The sequence below is a fragment of the Trichosurus vulpecula genome, chromosome 3 (genome assembly GCF_011100635.1).
Source record: "Trichosurus vulpecula isolate mTriVul1 chromosome 3, mTriVul1.pri, whole genome shotgun sequence".
Classification (NCBI taxonomy): domain Eukaryota; kingdom Metazoa; phylum Chordata; class Mammalia; order Diprotodontia; family Phalangeridae; genus Trichosurus; species Trichosurus vulpecula.
Genome location: NC_050575.1, coordinates 409,667,839 through 409,690,887, shown reverse-complemented (window position 1 = coordinate 409,690,887; position 23,049 = coordinate 409,667,839). Strand labels below are relative to the sequence as shown.

The window sequence follows — 23,049 nt, the reverse complement described above, 5'->3', positions numbered from 1 at the left end:
AGAAGAGCCCCCTAAGCCATTGGGTACAACCCCCCCCACACTGCAGAAGAGGTCTTGGAGGGGCTTCCTTACCCTGTCCCATGCTCCTTTGGTGTGTGGCTGTGTGTCGCTCAGCTCTTTTTGGAGCCTGAGCATGTGATCGGCTTTCAGGTTCCCAGATATCATTGGCTGTTTGCTGTTCACCAGGGCTGTGAGGCTTCTTAGCTAGGGCTCCATAAATGTGCTTTAAATACTTGGACGGCTATATTTCAGTATAATTGGCCTTCTTTGTAATCCCATGTATTTTACATCATGCATTTAAAAATGCGATTCTGAGCAGGCATTCCCAGGCTTCACCCAACTGACCATGTCTATGATGCAGACATTCTGGGCTAGGGCTGCCGTTGCTGACTGGATGCTCGTGGTTAGCCTGGGGATGGCTCAGTGACCACGTGCAGCTTTGCGTCACTCGCTGGCTCGGCTGTCCAGTGCAGGTCCTCGGAGTTATCCCCAGGAGACCCCAGGGAATAGGCTTCAGAGAGTGCTGTTCACTCTGAGCCTGTGCACCAGCCTGGCAGAGGAACCCCCTCCATGGGGGTTATGTGCGCTGACTTCACACGTGATAAGTGGCATTAGAATAACGGGCTTGGGCCTGAGCAGGCGGAGAGGCCCCCCAGACTGCGGCCTAGGTCACATGAGGGTGGGGTTGGCGATGCCCGCAGGGTTGTGGCTGGGGGTCAAAGCCTAAACGTGTGCATCACTTGGCATCCTCTGGCCTCAGCTCTGGGCGCTTAGCGGTCTGAAGCCTGGTCTTCTTGCTGGACCTGGTTTCTGTTCTCAGTGAAGCAGCGCCTCTTTTTGTACATTTCCCAAATTCCTGCCAGCGTTCCCCTCTTTCCCCTGATTCAGTCTTGTCTGATGTTTCAGATCGTGGTCATTCAGCAGCTAGAGGCAGCCATGCACTCCCTCCTTCAAGAACGTGCCGCCTCCTCCCTGCAGCAACGGCAGGCAGAGTTACAGAAGGAAGCCGCGCACTTACAGCGCCTGGCAGGTGAGGTGGATGGGCTGGAGGGTCAGCAGTGACCATGTGAGTGCTACAGAAACCAGAGGGGTGGCAGGGGTGTGTGAGGACAGGAGGCTGGTTGGGAGGGTGTGAAAGGGAATCGTGTAGGATAAGGTAGGTTTGGGGCCTAGCTGTGAAGAGCCTGGAGGGCCAGACAGACGAGTCTGTGTTTGATCCTGAGGGCCATAGGGAACCCCTAGAGTTTAGGATGTGTGTGGGGTGATGTGGACCGATCTGCGCTTTTAGAAAATCTCTTTGGGGGCTGAATGAAGGATAGACCACAGTGGGTAGAGACTTGGCAGACAGACCCCTCCAGCTGCTACTGCCATAGTCCAGGCATAAGGGTGCACCAGGGTGGGGGAGGGGTCAGAGGAGAGAAGGGGCGTGTCCAAGAGAGATGAAAGCTTAGGCCTTGGCACCATCTTGGATGGGGGAACCCAGGCTGACTCCTGGCTTGAGCCTGAGGGGTGTGTGTCCTCTCTAGTGGTAGGGAAGGTAGCAGAGGCTTGGTAGGAAGGTCATGAGTTGTGTTCTGGGTGCCTCTGGGATGTCCATTAGGCAGTTTCCCCTTATCAGACTGGGGGCAGGGGCAGAAGCAGGGGCTTTTCTGACATTCTGAGCTTCCCCTGAAGGGGCTCTCCTCTAGCTTACAGCTACATACATTCACACACACACAAACAGCCCCCCCCCCCACATCCCTCCAACTGTGTAAGAGGTGCAGAAGCAGGGACCCAGGCCCGAGAAGGGGCCAGGCAGGGCAGGCCTTTGAGCAGCTTGGGCAGTGTGGGTCTGCAGGGAGGAGCCTCACAGGCTGACAGCGGGGTGGACAAGGCTGGTTAGCAGAGCCGGTGTCTCATAGTGCTGTGCTCTTTGTCATCAGCCAGAAAGAAGGATGACGCTCCAGAGCCCAGTGGCTTGCAAGAGGATGTGAGCGCCCAGAAACTCCTAGCAGAGACCACTGCTCCCCACAGGTAGCCCAGCAGAGCCCAAGCCTGCCTGCTGCCATTAAGCACAGGTTCGAAGCCCTGGCATTGCTCTGAAGGCATTGTCTTGGGACCAGAATGGTTCCTCTCAGGCATTCTTAGTATTGTGACCTTGTTCTGAAATCACAGGACGGGGGGTGGGGAGCTCCTGAGAGACAGGGCAGGAGGGCTGTGGGGAGAACTCCCTGTCCCTGCAGGGCCCCTGGGTGGTCCGTGGTTCTTGGGCAGATAAGTTTTCTCCAACTCTGGGACTGTGCTTTGTCCCTTATTGAGAAAAGGGTAATATTTGTTGTTATAAAATGCAGTACACAAAGAAGACAAGCCAGGGAGAGTTGTGGGAGGTCCCAGCATCAGGAAGGTATGTCCAATGATGGCGAAGATGACGATGACAGCATGTCTCCATCGGAGGGGGCCGACTTCCAGGAAAGGCGAGGTCAGTGCTGTTGTCCAAAGTGTCGTGTAGTTCCAAGAAACTCTTCCACCTGGGTCCTTTCCTGCCTGCCCATCCCTTAGTTTGGCTTGTTTTTCTTTTAAACATTGCTATTTCAATTTTATTTTTTCAGTCAGTCAGCCAAAGTCTGCCTTCTGTACCTCTCCATCCCCTCCCAATTGAGAAAGACAGAAAAACAAAACCTCTCTTGCAAACACATCCAGTCAAGCAACACAACTTTGCCCATTGGTTGCATCCAAAACGCGCATCCTCTTGTGTTCCCAGAACTGTACCCTCTTGCTGACTGGTGGTAGGCCACCAGTGTGTCCCCCCTGAGTCCTCAGGAATCCCAATTAGTCATTCCCTTGGTCACCAGGTTACTGTCTTCTGGTTCTCCTGGCACTCCCTGGAACCCTTCCCATCCTCCTTTCTTCAGAGTGACATGAATTGAGAGCCCAGCTGGCCACTGCCCACCCCCCAGAGAGATGCTGCTATGCATTCTGGGCTAAACTGTGGCTTAGTACACATTCTCCACTTCACCTGGTCTCCCTTCTCTCCTTTCCCTACAGTTCCCTTGATAAATCACATGTATTTCTGTACCCAATTCTGTGTGTGTGTGTCTGCATGTGTGCATGTGTGAGTGTATTCATGTGTGTGTGCATGTGTTAGTATATGTATTTATGTGGGGTTATATGTGTGTGGCATATAGGTATGTGTGTGTATATGTGTGTAAATAGGCAAGTGTGTGTATATTTGTGTATGTGTGGTGTGGGAATGTGGTGTATGTATATGGTGTGTGTGGTTTATGTGTATGTGGCATGTGTGTGCATATATGTGAGTATGCATGTGTACATGTGGGGTGTATGTGTGGTGTATGTGTATGATGTGTGTGCATGTGAGGTGTGTGTGTGAATGTGTATATGTATGTGTGTGAGGGGTGTTTGTGTGTGTGTGTGTGTGAATGTATGTATGTATGCATTTATGTGGTGTGGGTATGTGGTGTATGATGTGTATGTGTGGTATGTGTGATATATGGGAGTGTGTATGTGTGGAATGTGTGGGATATGCACGTGTGTGCATATGCAGTATGTACGTGTATGTGTGTGCATGTGGTATATGTGTATAACTGTGTAGTGTATATGTAAGGATATATAGTGTGTGAGTTGTATATATATAATCTATGTGTGTGGTGTGTGTGTGTGTATGTGGGGGATGTGTGTATGTGGTATGTATATGTATGGTGTGTGTGTGTGTGTGTGTGTGTGTGTGTGTGTGTGGGATGTGTATATATGGTATATTGTGTATGGGCATGCATGTGTAGTGTGTGTATGTGTGTTCCCTTTGATCAGTTCAGATAAAGGTGAGGTTTGAATAGGAGCCACTCCCCCACCTCTTGCTGCTTTGTGTAGGTCTACTTCTCTCCAATTCTATGAGATAATTTTCCTTGACCTTCCTTTCCCTCCCCCACCCTCACCCCCTTCTCCTCTCCTTTCTTATTCTTCTTTTACTATAATTAAGACATGTAAGAGCCACTCCTAGGCCTTCTGTCTAATTGGATTCCTCTGTGACCCCTGATGATGATAGGATTCCAAGGGGATACACGTATCATCTGTCTGTATTAGTATGTAAATAAGAATTATCCTGGATTCCTCCCTTTCTCCCAGGCCCATGCCGCCATATCCAATATGGTACCAGGGCCCATCGATTTCATCTTTGCAGCATCTCCCTATTACAGTCCCTTCCCCCTTCTCTCCTTTGACACTGTCCCCACCCTGGTACAGGCCTTCATCCCTCACATCTGGACTCATAACCTGCTAAGGGCCGCTGCCTGCCCCTAATCTCTCCCCACTCCAGTCCATCCTCCATTCAGCCACCAAAGTGCCATGCTGTTAATACCTTTCCAATCCTTTCTCATTCCCAAAGCTTTCATTTCTTTTCCAGTTTTTTCGCTTCTAGTGTTTTCATTTTATTGTCAAAAAACATTTAAAACTTTTTTTAACTGTTCCAGGAATTCTAGTTGAGTTTGTGCTCAAGCTGTCTTCTCTGAGGCTTTGCTTGTAGATATTTCGAAGTTGTTCTCTTTAGCATTTGTGTCCTAAGTATCTCAGGCACTGCCGTAGCTCACTACAATGGGATTCTTCTTTGTTGGCCTGTTTTTCCAGCCTGCTTCCTGAAGTAGAGTTTGATATGAGGAGTGGGCTTGCCCACTCCTGGAGGGAAGGTCTGTGCTGGTTCTGTTGCCCATTTCCTGGGGTGTTGAGCGTTGTATTATTCTAGGATCTGAAGGACAGCTTGGGCTGGGTCCTTGCCAGCATAAAACACCCCCAGAGTGGTCTGATCCAGGGCCAAGTCTGACTGCTGCCCCCTTGCTTTGAACTCTGCAAGTTCCTGACTTGGCTTTGGGTCTAAGCAGGGGTAGATGATGCTGGACTCTATCTAGCCCCTATCAGCAAGCTGAGAGGCTCTGATACTCAGGGACAGATCTGCCAGCTCTGCTTTGGTCTGGGGTTCCTACTCTGGTTATTCCTCTTCAAGATGCAGATTGGGCTAGAGGCTGAAACTGAGACCTTGCTCTGACCTTGAGGATCCAAGCCACATGGTGGCTTCTGGCTTCCAAACGTGGTTTCTCTTGCAGTATACCTACTGGCCAGAGTATGAGACCGCTGGGGGGGGGGGGTGCAGCATGGGGCCCCCTTGTCAGTCCATTATGGACCTGTGACCCGGAACTGGGGAGTGGACAGAAGAGGCCAATTCACACCTGTCCGTCCTGTGGCACCCTGGTGTGGTTCTGGGGCCCCTACTTGCCCCAGCTCATGTCTTCTGCCCTGTTCTCTGCACAGTCCTCAGATGGCTCTTGTGTCTCTCTGGGCCAGTCTGAACTGGAAAAATGACTTACTGTGACTTCTTGGATTTTCCCATAGGGTTCAGTCTGGTGGATTTTCTAGGTCTTTTTGGATGTGTTTTGGGCGGGGGGGATGGCCTCACTGTACTGCTTGGCTTTGTCCCTCTTATTTTTTTTTAATTTATTTTTAGTTTTCAACATCCATTTTCACAAGATTTTGAGTTACAAATTTTCTCCCCATCTCTACCCTCCCCCCCACCCCAAGATGGCATGTATTCTGATTGCCCCTTTCCCCAATCTGTTCTCACTTCTATCACCCCACTCCCCATACCCCTTTATCCTTTTTCCCCTTACTTTCATGTAGGGCAAGATAGATTTCTATACCCCATTACCTGTATATGTTATTTCCCAGTTGTATGTAAAAACATTTTTTTTAACATTTGTTTTTAGAACTTTGAGTTCCAAATTCTCTCCCTTCTTCCCTCCCCACCCACCCTCCTTGAAAAGGCAACCAATCCAATATAGGTTATACATGTATCGTTATGCAAAACACTTCCGTAATAGTCATGTTGTGAAAGAGTAGCTATATTTCCCTCCATCCTATCCTGTCCCCCTTTATTCATTTTTCTCCTTTGACCCTGTCCCTTTTCAAAAGTGTTTGCTTTTGACTACCTCTTCCCCCAATCTGCCCTCTATTCTGTCATCCTCCCCTTTATCCCCTTCCCCACTACTTTCATGTAGGATAAGACACCCAATTGAATGTATATGTTATTACCTCCTTAAACCAAATCCGATGAGAGCAAGGTACATTTATTCCCTTTCACCTACTCCCTCTTCCCTTCCATTGTAACAGCTTTTTCTTGCCACTTTTATGTGAGATAATTTACCCCATTCTCTCTCTCCTTTTCTCCTTCTCCCAATATATTCTTCTCTCAGCCCTTTATTTTATTTTTTTAGATATCATCCCTTCATATTCAACTTACCTTATGCCCTCTGTGTATATATATGTGTATATTCTCTTCAACTACCCTAATACTGAGAAAGATCTCATGAGTTACAAATATCATCCTTCCACTTAGGAATGTAAATAGTTTAACTTTAGTAAGTCCTTATGATTTCTCTTTCCTGTTTACCTTTTCATGCTTCTCTTGATTCTTGTATTTGAAAGTCACATTTTCTATTCAGCTCTGGTCTTTTCATTGAGAATGCTTGAAAGTCCTTTATTTTATTGAAAGTCCATATTTTGCCCTGAAGTATTATTCTCAGTTTTGCTGGGTAGGTGATCCTTGGTTTTAATCCTAGCTCCTTTGACCTCCAGAATATCATATTCCAAGCTTCCAAGCCCTTTGATCCCTTAGTGTAGAAGCTGCTAGATCTTATGTTATCCTGATTGTGTTTCCACAATATTCAAATTGTTTCTTTCTGGCTGCTTGCAATATTTTCTCCTTGACCTGGGAATTCTGGAATTTGGCTACAATATTCCTGGGAGTTTTCCTTTTGGGATCTTTTTCAAGAGGAGATTGGTGGATTCTTTCCATTTCTATTTTATCCTCTGGTTCTAGAATATCAGGGCAGTTTTCCTTGATAATTTCTTGAAAGATGATACTAGGCTCTTTTTTTGATCATGGCTTTCAGGTAGTCCACTAATTTTTAACTTATCTGTCCTGGATTTATTCTCCAGGTCAGTGGTTTTTCCAATGAGATATTTCACATTGTCTTCTATTTTTTCATTTTTTTTTTTTGAGAGGGAAAGGGAGGGCAATTGGGGTTAAGTGACTTGCGCAAGGTCACACACAGCTAGTTAGTGTGTCAAGTGTCTGTGGCTGGATTTGAACTTGGGTCCTCCTGACTCCAAGGCTGGTGCTCTACTCACTGTGCCACCTAGCTGCCCCCCATTTTTCATTCTTTTGGTTCTGTTTTATAATTTCTTGATTTATCATAAAGTCATTAGCTTCCCCTTGCTCCATTCTAACTTTTAAGGAATTATTTTCTTCGGTGAGCTTTTGGACCTCCTTTTCCATTTGACTAATTCTGCCTTTCAAGGCATTCTTCTCCTCATTGGCTTTTTGGAGCTCTTTTGCCACTTGAGTTAGTCTATTTTTAAGGTGTTATTTTCTTCAGTATTTTTTTTGGGTCTCCTTTAGCAAGCTGTTGACTCGTTTTTCATGATTTTCTTTCATCACTCTCATTTCTATTCCCAGTTTTTCCTCTACTTCTCTTACTTGCTTTTCCAAATCCTTTTTGAGCTCTTCTATGGCCTGAGATCAATTCATATTTTTCTTGGAGGCTTTTGATGTAGGATCTTTGACTTTGTTGACTTCTTTGGGTTGTATGTTTTGATCTGCTTTGTCACTAAAGTAAGATTCTATAGTCCGAATCCTTTTACCCTGCCTGCTCATTTCCCCAGCTAATTACTTGACTTTTGAACTGTTTGTCAGGATATGACTGCTTTCAGAGTGGAGAGTGCTCTGTCCCAAGCTTCAGGGGTTTTGCGCTGCTGTTTTCAGAGCTACTTCTATTCTGAGGTGGTATGATACTTCTCTCCTGGCCTGTTCTCTGGTCTGTGAGTACAAGCCCTCCTTTCTGCCCTGTAACTACGAGGAGGACTCCCTCTCCACAGCCATCACAAAGCTCTGCCACAGCAGTACTCTTCCCCCCTCAAGAACCACCAACCAGGACCACAAGGGAGATCCAGGCAGGGCAAAGCAAGAGAATTCTGCCTTATCTCCAGCAGAGAGATCCTTGCACTCCTGCTCTGATCAGCAGGATCCCCCACCTTCTGAGGGCCTGGAGCTCTGGAAGCAGCCCCAGCTGCTGCTGCTGTCACCACCACCACTGTAGCCACCTCCTCCACTCTGGGGCTGGGGCTGCACCTTGCCCTTCTCTCGCCCAAGTCCAATAGTTTTCCCCCCTACCTGCTAAGTTGTCTTTGGTGTTTGTGAGTTGAGAAGTCTGGTAACCACCACAGCTGCCAGTGATTCGGTGACCTGAGGCCTGCTCTGCTGTGTCTCCTCTGGCCTGGCTCGAGGGCCCCCTCTGGGCTGTGCTCTGCTCCCAGCACAGTGTGAATAGACCCTTCCCAGTGACCATCCAGCCCATCTTGGGCTGGAGATTTGTTTCACTCTGTCATTTTGTGGGTTCTGTAGTTCTGGAATTTGTTTAGAGTCATTTTTTACAGGTGTTTGGAGGGATTTGGGGGAGAGCCTGAGTCCCCGTTTTCACGCCACCTTGGCTGTAGTCTCTTTTACTTATTTTCTAAGTTTGTGCTCTCATTTCACATAAAAACATTTTAAACTCTTTTTTAAGACTATTGCTTTATCTCTTCCAGGAATTCTAATTGAATTTGTGCCCAAGCTGTGTTTTTCTTTGAGGTTTTATTTGTAGATGTTTGTGTCCTGACCGTCTCTATCATCATGATAGCTCTTTGTGGTGGGATTCTTTTTATTTTTGCCCATTCTTCCTGATTTTGGACTTGGTATTCGGCCCAGACTCTGCACACTTCTGGAGGGAATGTCTGGGCTGGTTCTACTCCTGTTTTCTTGTGTTATTTCAGCCTCCCAGGGACAACTCAGGCTGGGGACTTGGGAGATTTCAATGCTCCCAAAGGGGACTAGTCCAGGGTAAAGTCTTATTTTGACCCAAGTTCTGCAGGTTCTTGACCAGGTTTGGGCCTGAGTAACACATCTGTGGGCTTCTCCTAGTTGGAGCTCCAGTAGACTGCAGCTGACTTTCAGCTCTGCTGGTTTGGAGGGACGGGGCTATTGATGCTCCAGGCTTCAGGCCTGGCTGTGTTGGCTTCTGTCCTTGCTCCTCAGCATGGAAAGCTGCCTCTGGGTGTCATCCTCATACTGGAAGGCTCTGCACAGTGCTGTCCTAGCCAGGCCCTATCATCAGGCTCTATGGGCCTCTGTCTCCCTGGGAGCTTTTCTTTGGACTTCTTACTCAGGCTGGTGAGATTTCTAGGCCTTTGTGGAGGAGAGATGAGAGTCGGGTGAGGGAGTTCCGTGCCCTTCTTCCTGCTCTTTGGCCTTGTGGCTCTGTTCCCTCCCTGCCCCCATTCTTGTCTTTGCCTTTTTGGAGCCAAGGCTACTCAGGGCACTCCTGATTTGGCTCTTAGGAGAGCCTCAAGGTGAGAGAGGGGTGGGGGGTGGTTGCAGATTGGAAAAATCCTGGAGGGATCCTCTTTTATTTCTGAACATTTGGTGCTGATTGTGGGTGTGGTCCAAGCTTCTGAGGACAACAGCACTTTCTTGCTTTGGGTGGTGGTGGTGGTGGTGGTGGTGGTAGGCCTCAGAAATTGATGGGCCTGTGTGGATATGTCAACAGTGCTCTCTGAGTCTCTGAGCATGTTGTAGGCTGGGCAGGTGGGGGTGGGGGAGTCATACCTGAGAAGATTACCTTTCTCTTTTCCCTTGTGGCCTACCTGGCTTTGCCCTTTGATCCTGCAGGGGCTATTTTACGAAGCTGCCACAGTGTTTTTGAAGATGTCAGTGAGGAATTTTCTGATGTCCAGAAAATTTTGCTGAAATTCCAGCAGTGGCGAGAACGGTTTCCTGATTCCTATCATGAAGCTTATGCCAGTCTCTGCTTACCCAAACTTTTTAGTCCCTTCATAAGGATTCAGATGTTGGATTGGAACCCTCTGAAGGTATTTGTGCTTTTTGAGGAACATGATGATTGGGTGATCTCCACAGGGATCTATCTGGGCTCAGATGGGCAAAACATCACATCTCTTGGGGGGCTTCCTGTCTCCCCCACACCTACATGCAGCTCTGGCCGTAGCCAGTTGTTGAGGTCAGGGAGGTGTGAGCAGTGCCCAGAATAAAATAACAGGCATTTTCCAGCCAGGTGCTCCAGGGGCCAGAGGCAGGCCAGAGACCCTTGGCTTGAGCCCCTGAGTCCTGGAAGCTCAGACAAAGGAGGAGTGAAGTGGGAAAAGGATTTCATTAGGGGATGAGTCAGTCCAAACCTAGGTACAAAGTGAATTGGACCAGCTGAGATTGCTGTGGAAATTCTGAAGAGGAAATGTTGTCTTGAGGTTGGGAAAGGCCTTCAGCATAGTCCATGTGTAAGCATCCCATTTAGCAAGGTCAGGGATCAGCTGGAGGGTGTCTCTGTCTAGTGGAGATCAACCCAAGGAACCAGGGACATTGAGCTGGCAGGAGAAAAGGCTTGGGGGGACATGGAACAATTTTCACAGATCTGATGGGGGGTTGCAGAAGGAGTGATCAGCCTTGGTCTGCTTGGCCCCAGAGACCAGAACCAGGAACTCTGGGAGAGGAGGGGCAGGATGCCAGACCTGAACACAGGACCTGGAGAGCCATCAACCAATGCTGGAGGACCCCTTGTGGGATTTCTTGTGGCTGAGACACTGAGCAGGGGTAGAGGTACAGATGAGGGAAAAGTGAGGAGGGTCTGTTGACTGTGTATGCATGTGGCCTATGACCCAGGGTGGCATGGGGCTGGGAGCTTAGGTCTGAGACACTGCACTTGATCCTAGAGGTGACAGACAGAGCCTTGGTGGGGCAGCTTGGGGTCTGGGGGAAAGGTCCTGGCAGGCATGTATCCAGCACTTGGTGTGGGCCTGTTCTGTGCTGGGCATGGAGGGTACAGAGATACAGGGAGACAGACTGTGCCTTCAGGGAGCTCACTCTTCTCTCACAGGAAGAGGTGCCCCGTCTTGTCAAGGCAAACCCCGCTCCCTGCATAGGCAATCCTGTTCCATCCCACCTCCTCCAACAGATCACCCTCTCTGTTGTCCCATTGTCCCATATCTTCATTCTCTCCCTCTCTACTGTCTGCTTCCCTCCTGCCCCCAGGCTCAGTAACCCACCTTTGGTCCATTCATCCTCCCTAGCTATCGTCTGATGTCTCTCCTGCCTTTTGTGGCTAAACTCCTTGAGAAGGCAGTCCACACGAGGGGCCCCCCGCTTTCTGTCCTCTCCTTAACTGCTGCCTAGCTTCTGACCCTTCACCCTCTCACCCTTCAGCTGAAACCTCGCTCTCCACAGTTACCAATGGTCTTTTTTTCAAATTTTTAATTGTATTTTATTTTCAGGTTCACATTCTTTCCCTTCCCAACCTCCCTCCACCCCAAGGGAAAAAAAAAACAACAAAAATAAACACAAACACAATGATTTCGTAATCCCCACATCCAGTGGCCTCCTTGGCTGTTTTCTCTCTCAAGTTTCTTGACATGCCTCTCTCCTTGTTCTCCTTCTCCATGGTTGAATGTTCCTCCTCAGTTTCCTTTGTTGGATCTCCATCCAGGTCAAAGTAGGTGTCTCCCAGGCTCTGTCCTGGGCCCTCTTGTCTCCTTCCACTTTACTGCTTCCTTTGGTGATCTCATCAGCTCCCTTGGATCTCATGACCATCTGTGTGCTGATGATTCTCAAATCCACCTATCCTGACCTAGTCTGTCTGATGATCTCCAGCCTCTCATCTCCAACTGCCTTTCAGACATCTCAAAGTGGATGTTCAGTAGACATCTTAGACATAGCATATCTGAAACAGAACTCATGATCTTTCCCCCAGAACCCTTCTGTCTTTGAAACTTCCCTATTGCTATTGAGAGGGCCACCATAATAATAATGCTAGCTTTTATATAGTGCCTGCTATGTGCCAGACACTGTGCTAAGTGCTTTACAATTATTATTTTGTTTGATCTTCACAAGAGCCTTGGGAGGCAGGTGCTATGATTATTCCCATTTTACAGTTAGGGAAACTGAGGCAGACAGGTTAAATGACTTGCCCAGGGTCATCCAGCTAGTAGGTGTCTGAGGCTGGCTCAGTCTTCCTTGACTTCAGACCTAACACTATCCAATGTGGTACCTAGCTGTCTCCATCCTCCCAGTCCCTCAAGCTCTTATCCTAGGAGCTATCCTGGGCTCCTTATACTTTCTCCCTCACTTCCCTCTCATCCAATATGGTGCCAAAACCTGTTGATTTCACCTTTGCAGCATCTCTGGTCAATTTCACCTCTGCAGCATCTCGGTTGATTTCACCTCTGGAGTGTCTTTTGTTGGTTTCACCTCTGGACCACCTCTTGTCTATGTCACCTCTGTAGCATCTCTACCATATGCCCCCTTCTCTCCTCTGACCATGCCCCCACCCTGGTACAGGCCCTCATCCCTTCACATCTAGACTATGGCAGTAGCTGCTGTGGGGGTCTGTCTCCAGTTTCTCCGCACCCCCCCACCCCCTCCACTTCAGTCCATCCTCCATTCAGACACCAAGTTGATCATCTTGAACCACAGGTCTGATTGTGTCACACCTCCCCCTCCTCAGTCAACCCCAATGGCTTCTATTGATCTGCTTGACATTCAAAGCCCTTTGAAACCTAGCCTCTCCTCCCTTTTTAGGCTTCTTACACCTTACATCCCCTGCCATATACTCTTGGATCCAGTGACCCTGGCCTTATGGCTGTCTCACAAAAAAGACCCTTTATCTCTAGGCTCTAACCATTTTCTCTGACTGTCTCCCATTTCTCCCACTGTCTCTCTCTGCTTCAACTGCTAGCCTCACTGGCTTCCTTTATGTCCCAATTAAAATCCTACCTTTTACAGAAAGTCTCCCTCAGCCCTTCTTAATTCCAGTGCCTTCGCTTTGTGCATTATTTCGCATTTATATAGCTTGCTTTTTGTCTGTCTGTTTGCATGTTGTCTCACCCATTAGATTGTGAGCTCCTTGAGGACAAGGACTATCTTTTGCCTCTTTTTGTATGCCCAGTGCTTAGCACAGCACCTGGCACATAGTAGGTGCTTAATAAAAGTTTCTTGACTGATTGGTTGACCAAGAAGAATGGCATTCTGAGGCCATGGAGATAAACAGTCTCAGTGAGGAGAGAAAGGGTGAATTGGGGGTCAGAATGGGCCAGGTAGGCCTGGTACTATTTAGGGGCACTGTCTTAGGTGCCTGCTACATGGGGCCAGGGAGGGTTCTGGTGCCATCTGCAGGGCGGTGCTCAGTTCTAGGCAACAGGGTTTGAGGAGAGCTGATAATCAGTGCTCTCGCTTCATCCTTACAACAACCCTGGAAAGTTGGAATGATTCTTTTTATTTTGTTTTACCTATGAGGAAACAGGCCAGCAGAAGTAAAGTGATCTGCCCTGGTCACTCCTCTTGGCAGTGTTTGAGGCAGGGTTTGAACTCGGTCCTTCTGGCTTGCTTCACCAGGCTCGGTGACATAAGTGTGGATCTGGTGCTTGGAGCGGTTGCTCGGCTTCTGCTTGAGGGCCAGTGTTTCTCCCGTTTTGTTTCTTCTTAAGCCGGACTGCACCAGTCTGCAGCACATGCCCTGGTTCCAGTCCCTAGAGGGATTTGCCAGCAGTGGGGCAGCAGCCCAGAGGGAGGAAGACAGCCCTGACAGAGAGATCCTGCCAGCTGCTCTGGATAAGACTGTCCTTCCTCACATCACAGGTACTTTCTGTCAGCCACAGACACTGAGCCACAGCCCCCACTTGATCCTGAGGCCTTTGTTGCCCCCAGCACAAGTGCGGTGATCTGCAGGTGGTACCTAATCAGTGCTGGTGCATGGCCTGTATTCCCTCCTTCCTCAGGGGTTTTTTTTAGAAAACTGGATGCCTCATGGTATGGGCAATGGAGACCCATGACTATAGACCAGCAGTTGGCCTGTGAGCCCAGGGCTGCTGGGCCTTGGCCATGAACTGCCCACTGACCTGTTGCTTCTCTTTCCCCTCTCACCTCCTCTTGGGTCCATGGGGAGCACCAAGTAGAATTGGGGTTACCTGCCCCCAAGCCAGGGCATGTGTCTGGGGGTCTAGCCAGTACCCCTGGCTGCCACAGATTTTGCTTGTGTTTAGGTATTGACCGTGATGGCCCCTGAGCTGTCCAGTGGGTACTTCTGGGGACAGGGCAGAACTGTGTGGTTTGCTTGGGTCCCTAGCCTCAGACAAGGCTTGGGGACAGTTGCTCTACTTCAGCCCCTCTTGATTAGAGACTTTCCTGAAGGGACCAGGGCGGAGGCCACCTTTGAAGTCAGGGGCAGGCAGGCCTCTTCTTGACTTGGGTGCTGCTGGGCTCCCCTGCACTGAGGCCCCTTGCAGGGACCAAGGTGCCTAGCACTGTGCCATCTGGGTGCCCACCAAAGGGGGTGCTCAGGGTGCCTGCTGCCTCACACTCCTCTGGCGGCCTGAGGGACTGCTTGGCTGGGGTGCCCTGCTCACTCTGCCTGGCCACAGGGCTATCTAGGTGACCTTTCAGGCCCTGTGTTGTTCTCCCCTTTTTCCTGGCCTGTTCTTGCTCTGGTGCACTCAGGTTTGGTCACTTCTCTGGCCCCTGACATGCCAGAAGTCTGACCCTCTGGTGATAGGATGGGCTGGGTTGGCGGTGGGGGGTGGGGAATCTACCTGTATTTGTCAGTGCTGTGCACCAGTGGTGAACTAGGATGCCCCCATTCTCCCTTGGAGGCCAAACAGTCCCTGCCCTCATGGAGCTAACTTCCTCAGCCATACAGCATCACATCCTGGGAAGAAGGGACGAGGCCATTAATGGGTCCATCAGCCTGCACTTCTTGAGGGCCTCTGTGGGAGCAGGGTTAGATTGGGGATATGGAGACAATGCCTCCACATTGGCTGGGCCAATGGACAGGACATTTCTTTCAGGTTTTGTCAGATTCCTTTGGGACCCTGTGTCCACGTCGCAGACCAGAAGCCTTGTTCAGCACTGCAGGGAGATTCTTGGCCTTTGTGCAGCTACAAGAGGCAGAAAGGGTCAAGCCACTCAGGTCTGTGGGCTCTGCGTGCTCAGAGGACCCCTCACAGGGCCCTTAATTGGGTAGGGTTCCCTTGTTGCCTCATTGGGAGCTAGGGCAGGAGGCAGTGAGGACATGGACAGGTAGACGCAGAATAGGTACAAGGTCACTTTTTGCTGCTGGCAAGATCAGGGCAGGCTTTCTGTAGGAGGTAGCATTTGAGCAGAACCTGGAAAGGCAGCTAGGGTTCTCAGTAGTTGGGGTGATGAGGGCCAATGGTCAGCCAGCTGGTGCCAAGGCACAGAGGCTAAGGGGGTCATTTTGGCTAGACTGTAGGGCCTGGGGTAAAGAGGAGGACTGAGGAAGCCAGTGGTGGTGGGGACAGATCTGGGCAGGGCAGAATAAGACAGAAAGGGGGAACCAGCTACCAGGAAGGAGAGAAGGGGCCAGCTGTCTGCACCCTGTCAAAGGGGTTAGTAGGCTTTGGGGCTTTCACCTCAAAAGTCTCAGAGTCCCCATAGGCTGATTTCCAAGGACCCAGTGTCCAGTGAGCTGGTGGAACTTGGAGTGGGGGGGAAGGGGTGTGCTTTGGGTGGGGTATTCACAGAGCACAGCAGTGGGATGCTCCTGCCGCCTCACTCAGTCACGGAAAGAGGACATGGAGAGAAACATGGGTTAAAAGTGTTCCAAAGAAGTGAGGGTGGGGCTATAGCCCAGCATCCTCCCATAGGCTGGGGAATGCAGCCTTAGCCACTGTCAGGGACCTTGCCTTCTCCCTGGCTTTCTTAAGTTACTGAGGTCTTAACCTCTAAACACCAGGAGCTGATGGACTCGGTCATTTCAAGACTGAAAAAGGCGGTTGAGGAAGATGTCTTTATTCCCCTCTATCCAAAAAGGTAAGAACTGTGCAGGAGGAATGATGTTTCTGGTGTGCAGACTTTGTTAGGACTGCTGGCTAGAGTGAGCTTGGTGGCCTAAGCTCCCCTGGCCCTCCCACCCCCCACCCTCCACCTTACCAACTCTCCCACTTTCCACTGAAGCTCTTTCAAACCTCTCATGGCTCTCCTCCCTGACCCTCTCAGTTCACATCCTGACTCACATTTTACAGAAAAAATGGAGACCATTTGCCGAGCTCTTTCTCCCCTCTTCCCCATCTCTTGTCACTCAGGTGCCTTCTGCTCCTCTCTCTTCCATCACCCCTGTCTCCCATGATGAGGTGGCCTTACTTCTAACCAAAGTACCCTTCTACCTGCTCAAGGGATCCCCTTCCATCCTGCCTTCTCCAGCAGACTGCCCTCTCTGTCATACCTCCTCTCCTTCATATTCAATCTCTCCTTCTGTACTGGGGCCTTCCCTCCTGTCTACAGACATGCCCATGTCCCCTCCAGATTAGGTCAGTTGGCCTCCCTTCTCTGTCCCCTGACATGCCAGGAGTCTGACCCTCTGGTGATAGGATGGGTTGGGTTGGGGGAGAAAGGCGGGAATCTACCTGTATTTGTCAGTGCACCAGTGGTGAGCTAGGATGCTCTCTATCCTGGAAAAAAAAAACCCTCACTTGGCCCTTCCATTCCACTAGTTGTCATCCTATATGCTCTTTGTGGCTAAACTCCTTGAAGAGGCTGTCTACACTCAGTGCCTCCACTGTCTCTGCTTGACTTCTTCTATTCTGGCTTCTGACCTCATTCCACCAAAACTCCTCTCTCCAAAGTCACCAATGATCTTTTTAAAAAAAAATACCTTTATTATAATTGGCGTTGTTTTAGAAAGTGAAGAATATCATAAAAAATAAAAGCTTCCCAAGTGAGTGACATATTCATCACCCACTTTGGTTTCTTTAATCTGAGATGCTGGAAGAGTAAGACCTAAGACACATTTTTTTATTTGTAAATAGTATTTTATTTTTTCCAATTACATGTAAAGACAGTTTTTAACATTCGTTTTTATGAGATTTTGAGTTTCGATTTTTTTCTCCTCCCTCCTCCCCAAGACAGCATGTGATCTGATATAAGTTATACATGGGCAATCATGGAAACATATTTCCACATGTTATGAAAGAAGAAACAGAACAAAAGGGGAAAAGCCACAAAAACCAAAAAAAAAAAAAAAGTGAAAACTAGGTTTCAATCTGCATTCAGACTCCATAGTTCTTTCTCTGGATGTGGATAGCATTTTCTGTCATGACTCTTTTGGCATTCTTTTGGATCACTGTATTGCTGGGAAGAGCTGAGCCTAACAAAATCAGCCATCGCACAATGTTGCTGTTACTGCATATAATGTTCTCCTGGTTCTGCTCACTTCACTCAGCATCAGTTCATGTAAGTCTTTCCAGGTTTTTCTGAAATCCACATGCTCATCATTTTTTATAGCACAATAATACTCCATCACAATCATATACCACAATTTGTTCAGCTGTTCCCCAATTGATGGGCATCCCCTCAATTTCCAAATCTTTGCCACCACAAAAAGAGTTGCTATAAATACCTGTGACCTTTTAGTAACCAAATCCAGTAATCCAAATCCCTTCATAACCTGCCCCCTTCCTACCTTTCCAGTCTTGTTACACTTGACTCCTCATGCCCCTGCTCCCCAGCTGTCCCATGAACAAGACGCTCTACCTTCTGACTGCCCGCCCATGCCTGGATCAGTCTTTACGCCATCTTCATTGTGTTTAGCCTTTCTGCAGCCTTTGACACTTTCAATCACTCTCTTTTCTCTAGCTCTTTGTGACCACCTGGGGGGGAAGCATTCTCCTCCCCTCTGACCACTCCTCCTTAGTCTCCTTTGCTGAATCCTCATCCAGGTCATGCCCTCTAACCACAGATGTCCCTCAGGGCTCTGTCCTGGGCCTTTTTCTCTTCTCCCTCTAAACTGCTTTACTGGGTGATCTCAGCTCTCAGATTTAATGATCTTTTCTATGCTGATGATTCTCAAAACCTTTCCTGTCCCAGACTCTTCTGCTAACCTCCAATCTCACATCTCCAATTGCCTTTCAGACATCTCCAGTTGGAACTCATCATCTTTCCCCCTAAACCCTCCCTGTACACCTTCCCTATTACTGCCAAGGACACCACTATCCTCCTAGTCCCTCAGGCTCCCAACCTAGGAGTCATCTTAGACTCCCCACTATCTCTCACTCCACCCCGCCCCCATATCCAGTATGGTGGCAAGACCTGTCAACTTCACTTCTGCTGCATCTCTGGTGGAATTTCTCCTTCGCAGCATCTCTGGTTAATTTCATCTGTGCTGCGTCTCTGGTCACTTTCACCTCTGGCCGCATACCTTGTTCATTTCAGTTTTTCAGCATCTCTCCTGTATGCCCCCTTCTCTCTTCTGACCCTGCCCCCACCCTGATACAGACCTGCATCACCTCACACCTGGACTATTACAGTAGTTGCTGGGGGGTCTGCCTGCCTCAGTGTCTCCTCCCTTTAGTCCATCTTCTAGCAACCCACCAAAACTGATGTTCCTAAAGTGCAGGTCTGACCATATCATACCCTACTCAGAAAGCTCTAATGGCTTCCTGTCACCTCCAGGACCAAATACCAGATGATCTGTTTGGCATTCAAAGCCCTTTATAACCTGCCCCCTTCCTACCTTTCCAGTCTTGTTACACTTGACTCCTCATGCCCTTGCTCTTTGATCCAGTGACCCTGCTCCCTGGCTGTCCCATGAACAAGACCCTCTACCTTCTGACTGCCCCCCGTACCTGGATCAGTCTACATCCTCTTCTCTGACTGTTGACCTTGCTGGCTTCCTTCAAGTACTAACTAAAATCCCTCCTTCTACAGGAAGCCATATTAGACTGTGAGCTCCTTGAGGGCAGGGATCATCCTTAGCCTTTATTTGTATCCTCAGCACATTGGCCAGTGCCTGTCACATAGTAGGTGCTTAATCAGTGCTTGTAATGAGCCCAGATGAAATTCCAGTCATTTCATAGAATTGAAGAAGTAGAAAGGACCTTAGCGGTCAAGTGGTTCCTTGCCTCTCCCCCCCCCCCCCTCGTCCCGTCCCGTCCCGTCCCCCCCCCCAGTTTTGAGAACAGGAAAAAGATGCAGAAGGGAGTCACTACTTGTCTATGTTCACAGGCTTCCTTGCAACCATTCATTTACTGTGGTGGAGTCCAGTCTTACTCATTTCTTTGTTCTCAGAGGTTTACACGCACGCACGCACGCACGCACGCACGCGCGCGCGTGCGCTCTCTCTCTCTCTCTCTCTCTCTCTCGCCCATGCCTCCAGGGATTCTCATGCAGTGACCGACCCCCTGGGTGGGATTGGATGGCAGAGGAGGGGCTTTGTGTGCCCAGCTAAGCTATGGCTGGCTGGTGCTAGGCATTGCCCAAGAACACAGGGGCTCCTTGGGTGGGTGAGGAATGCCTGAGCCACAGGGTGGCTCGAGAGTGGAAGAAAGAGGAGAGGACCAGGGTCCTGAGGCTGAGTGAGTCTCGCTTCTGGGGCTGTGATTCTCATGCAGATTCCTCATCCTTGCCTTTTGACGACCAGGGTTGTAGAGGACAAAGACTCACCACACTCCAGGTTCCAGGAGCGACAGTTCTGGTCAGCTACAAAGGTGAGTGGAATGGATGTCAGCCTGCCTTTCTTTGCGATGTGTCTCTGTGAGTGGCCGTATTTGTGAGACCCCAGGGGCCTTGGTTTGTAAAGAGCGATCTGGGATCTCTGGCCTCCTGCTCAGACATCAGACCAATGCTCTGACAGGCCTTTGTTCTGTGAAATGTGACTTAGCACCTTGGTGTGCCAGATAAGGGATGGGGACTGGGGGCTCAGAACTCTGCTTTTTCCCATGCAGAAATAGGGCACATAGGTGGGCTTGGGACAGCATATGCCTCCTCTGGTTTGCTTTCAGCTCTTAGGCAACATTCTTCTGTGGGATGGCCTTGTCCTTGAGGATACCTTACGTGAGCTAGCACTGGACAAGCTGCTGAACCGCTATCTTGTCATCGGACTCTCAAATGCCTGCCCCGGGCCAGGGGTGGCTGAAAAGTACCGCAGGGTGAGGCAGTGTGGGTGAGCCATTGCTTGGTGAAGTGATAGGGGAAAGAAGACTTAGCCACGTGTCAAGCTCTCTGCCAAGTACTAGGGATAAAAATGCTCCAGCCAAGACAGTGCCTGCCATGCTGATGCTCTAATGGGGAGACAACACTTCTAGAAGAGTGGGGGCCAGAAAGGGTCACTTTGGTCCAGAAGTCATTTATGTTGAGAGGGTGAAAGGGGCTGCCAAGGACAATCTGTTGGTTTACCCTGTCCAGGGACAGTGATCATGGAGATGGTTCCAGAGCTGGGAGGTGGGGGGAGGTGGTTTATGGAGGAAGGAGTAAAGAGAAGCATGGCCTAGAGAGGCCAGGAAGGAGAGGCAGTCCTCACTCAGGAGACAGTGGGGGGGGGGGGGGGGGCAGGGGTGGTCAAAAAGTCTTTTAATCCAGGGCAAGGTGTCTAGGCTGCAGCTGACCACTGACAAAGGAGGCAGCGACTGTGGCACAGTGGGTATGTCCTCATCTGTGATGCCTCCCTGGATGATGCTTTGCATTTTGGCACCAAGGCAGGAGCTGGAGGGAGGGTTGGTGGCCTGCAGCACCCCAGGCCTCAGCCCTGCCACATTGTCCTGGGAAGGATGGATGAGTTCAGCCTGACCCTGTCAGGGGAGGGGTGCTGAATGACTTGTATATGGCTGGACAGGTGGTTGAGAGTCTCCCTGAAAGCTGGCTGAGTGGGCAGCACGCAGGGTCTTCCATTCCTCAGCTTGCCAGTCTCACGCAAGCACTGGTGCGGGCAGCTCAGCAGCTCCATGACAGTGAGCTCAGGTGAGTGCTCATGTCCCATGGGCAGACCCCAGGGCTGGGACTCTCACCTTTTGTCTGTCCTGCTGAGTCTTCCTTCTGACCTCCAGCTCTGAAGTAGGAGACATGGTCCTTCTGTTGGTGAAAATGAAGGCTCTGACACAGGCCCAAGCCTTTGTGGAAAGAAACCAGCTGGATCTGCTGAGATCACGTGTGAACGCGTCACAGTGACCCGGAGAGAGGGCAGCCTCAGCCAAGGCCCCCAGTCCAGGAGGGCAGCTAGGTCATTGCAGTCAAGGCCACTGGTGCCCACTGGTATGGGGGTGCAGACCCCTCCCCCCTCTGCCCACTGGGGGGGGGGAAGGGGGATGGGCTGTGTATGATTGATCCCACCACCCTCACCACCCACCCCCGTGGTATATTGTCTAGCAACACAGTAGATGCTCAATAAACATTTATTGTGCTGTTCGTGTGCGCGCCACAAGTTCATCAGGGAGTAGGGGGCATCAGTCAGTGTGCTGGGTATATGCACAGTGAACCCAGGTCCTCACTTTCCCAGGTCCTGGAGGGCCCATGGCTCCAGAATGGGAGGAGTCAAGTCAAGATGGACATTCTGGCCAATAAAAAAGCCTTCCTCACATCCTCTGAGAGGACCAAATGGTTGCCCTCCATCAGAGGAGGGTGGGGAGTGGGCTGAGGCAGGAGGTCAGAGTGTGAGGGATGGCAGGCACCCACTGCACAGACCTGGCCTCTGAAGCCAGCTGACCCCACAGGGGATGGGAGCAGGAGGCTGTCTCATGTGGTGTCTCAAAGGTCACCACCTCAGGACCTTCGAGAGGCCTGTATCTCCTCCCATATCTTGGCCTCAATCTTGGACGTGTTGTACTCCCTCATCATGTCAAACTCGAGCCAGGGCTGGCTCCACTTCTGGGCCTCCTTCAGCTGGTCCTCAGTCAGGCACAGGTCGAAGCGGATACCCTTGATGTTGAACTTGGGACGCTCCCATCGCTTGGACCACGGCTTGGGCTTCATCTTGACCTTGAGCTGAGGTGAAGAAAGGCCGGGATGAGGGGGAGGGGAGGCTGGACAGTCCCCCTCCCCTCTCCCTCCAGGAACCCACCAACCTCATTCACAGGCACCTCCTGGCCAGGGGGCAGAGCCACGGGCTTCATGTTCACATCGAAAGTGCTATACTCAGGGAGGGCATCACGGAGGTACATGAGGTTGTCGTCTAGGCGCTTCTCCAGCCTGACCACCTGGATCTCCTGAATGCGTGGGCTGTACAGGTCGAAACAGATCTCGACCCCTTGGGGAGAGGAGGAGTCAGGGCCGATGGGGAGCCCCTTCCCCATATCAGCACACACAGTAGGAGCTTCGGGAGCCCCCCACACCCTTCAGGCCCTGCTGGGCACTGGCCAGCGGCCCCGGGCCACACTCACCTTGGCCCTCGATGATGTTGCGCAGCACGAAGGTGGCCCCCAGGCCCTTGCCCGACCTCTGTGTACAAATGCCCAAAAAGCGGCTGGTTTTCCCCTTGGCGTAAGGGTCCGAGGAGGTGACGGCCAGAATACTCCCTGGGGAGAGGGAAGAGGAGTGAGGGGCCCTGTCTACACTGCCTGGCGGCCTCCAACCCCACGGTCCCCTGTCGAGGCCCCACGCACCCACGTAGAACTCGGGGATGTGGAGAACCTTGCGCCTCTGCAGCATGTCCTGGCGTTCCAGCTGGAACTTGAGCGGGTTTGTCCGACCCCGCGGAGGGATGAACTCGGGGCTCAAGAACCTGCGGGAGCCAAAGCTGGTGAGTGCCCTGGGCCGCAAGGGTCGTTTTCTAATCAACCAGTTCTCGGACCCAGGCCACCCCTCACCTACGCTCCTGCTCAGGTTCCTGTCTCTTGTCCACAATGACGGGCTTGGGGGGCGGCTGGAAGGTCCCTGGGCCAGAGAGGCAACCTGCGGGGCAGAGAACCTGCGTGGGTGGGGGCAGGGGGGGGACAGAGCCCCGGGGGGGGGGCGGGGAGTCAGGGGACGGAGGTGGGAGCCAACCACACGGGGAGAGGAGGCGGGGCAGAAGTAAGTTTTTCCTTCCCCTGCAGCTCCGGGGCACAGGCGGCCCCATTTTCTCTCCCCTCTCCACCTCCCCGGCCCTCGATCTTACGGCAGGCGGGCACGTGCGGCGCGGCCCCGAGACGGAGGCGGAGGAGTGCAGACGCCAGGCCCGTGGGCGCCGCCATGTTTCCAGGTTCGGGAAG

At 50.7% G+C, this 23,049-nt stretch overlaps 2 protein-coding genes across 3 annotated transcripts in view; one reads left to right on the top strand and one right to left on the bottom strand.

The window, feature by feature from the left end:
- The window catches only part of GCFC2 (GC-rich sequence DNA-binding factor 2), a 27,392-nt gene extending 6,124 nt beyond the window's left edge, over window positions 1-21,268 (top strand). Inside the window, exons 7-17 of one of the 2 annotated variants that reach the window (XM_036752208.1) lie at window positions 907-1,030; window positions 1,923-2,013; window positions 2,331-2,458; window positions 9,746-9,945; window positions 13,564-13,714; window positions 14,920-15,041; window positions 15,828-15,904; window positions 19,509-19,575; window positions 19,870-20,016; window positions 20,700-20,824; window positions 20,911-21,268. In XM_036752208.1, coding sequence (XP_036608103.1) covers window positions 907-1,030; window positions 1,923-2,013; window positions 2,331-2,458; window positions 9,746-9,945; window positions 13,564-13,714; window positions 14,920-15,041; window positions 15,828-15,904; window positions 19,509-19,575; window positions 19,870-20,016; window positions 20,700-20,824; window positions 20,911-21,031 — 1,353 coding nt within the window. In that variant the 3' untranslated portion in view covers window positions 21,032-21,268. Of the gene's footprint in view, window positions 1-906; window positions 1,031-1,922; window positions 2,014-2,330; window positions 2,459-9,745; window positions 9,946-13,563; window positions 13,715-14,919; window positions 15,042-15,827; window positions 15,905-19,479; window positions 19,576-19,869; window positions 20,017-20,699; window positions 20,825-20,910 lie in introns of those variants that run through there. The other variant, XR_005009964.1, reaches the window with a different exon arrangement.
- Window positions 21,238-23,049, bottom strand: MRPL19 (mitochondrial ribosomal protein L19). The gene is made up of 6 exons (XM_036752209.1): window positions 22,956-23,049; window positions 22,666-22,750; window positions 22,462-22,580; window positions 22,240-22,374; window positions 21,925-22,106; window positions 21,238-21,844 (listed from the first exon to the last, which is right to left on the bottom strand). The coding sequence occupies exons 1-6, from the start codon at window positions 23,029-23,031 to the stop codon at window positions 21,623-21,625; spliced, it is 819 nt and encodes a 272-aa protein (XP_036608104.1). The 5' UTR covers window positions 23,032-23,049; the 3' UTR covers window positions 21,238-21,622.

Excerpts from the sequence above, each read along its gene's own strand:
- MRPL19 (XM_036752209.1), bottom strand. The coding sequence starts at position 23,031 with ATGGCGGCGCCCACGGGCCTGGCGTCTGCACTCCTCCGCCTCCGTCTC. Across the intron at positions 22,751-22,955 it reads GCCGCACGTGCCCGCCTGCC|GTTGCCTCTCTGGCCCAGGG; the intron begins GTAAGATCGAGG and ends TCTGCCCCGCAG. Across the intron at positions 22,375-22,461 it reads CATCCCCGAGTTCTACGTGG|GGAGTATTCTGGCCGTCACC; the intron begins GTGCGTGGGGCC and ends CCCTCTCCCCAG.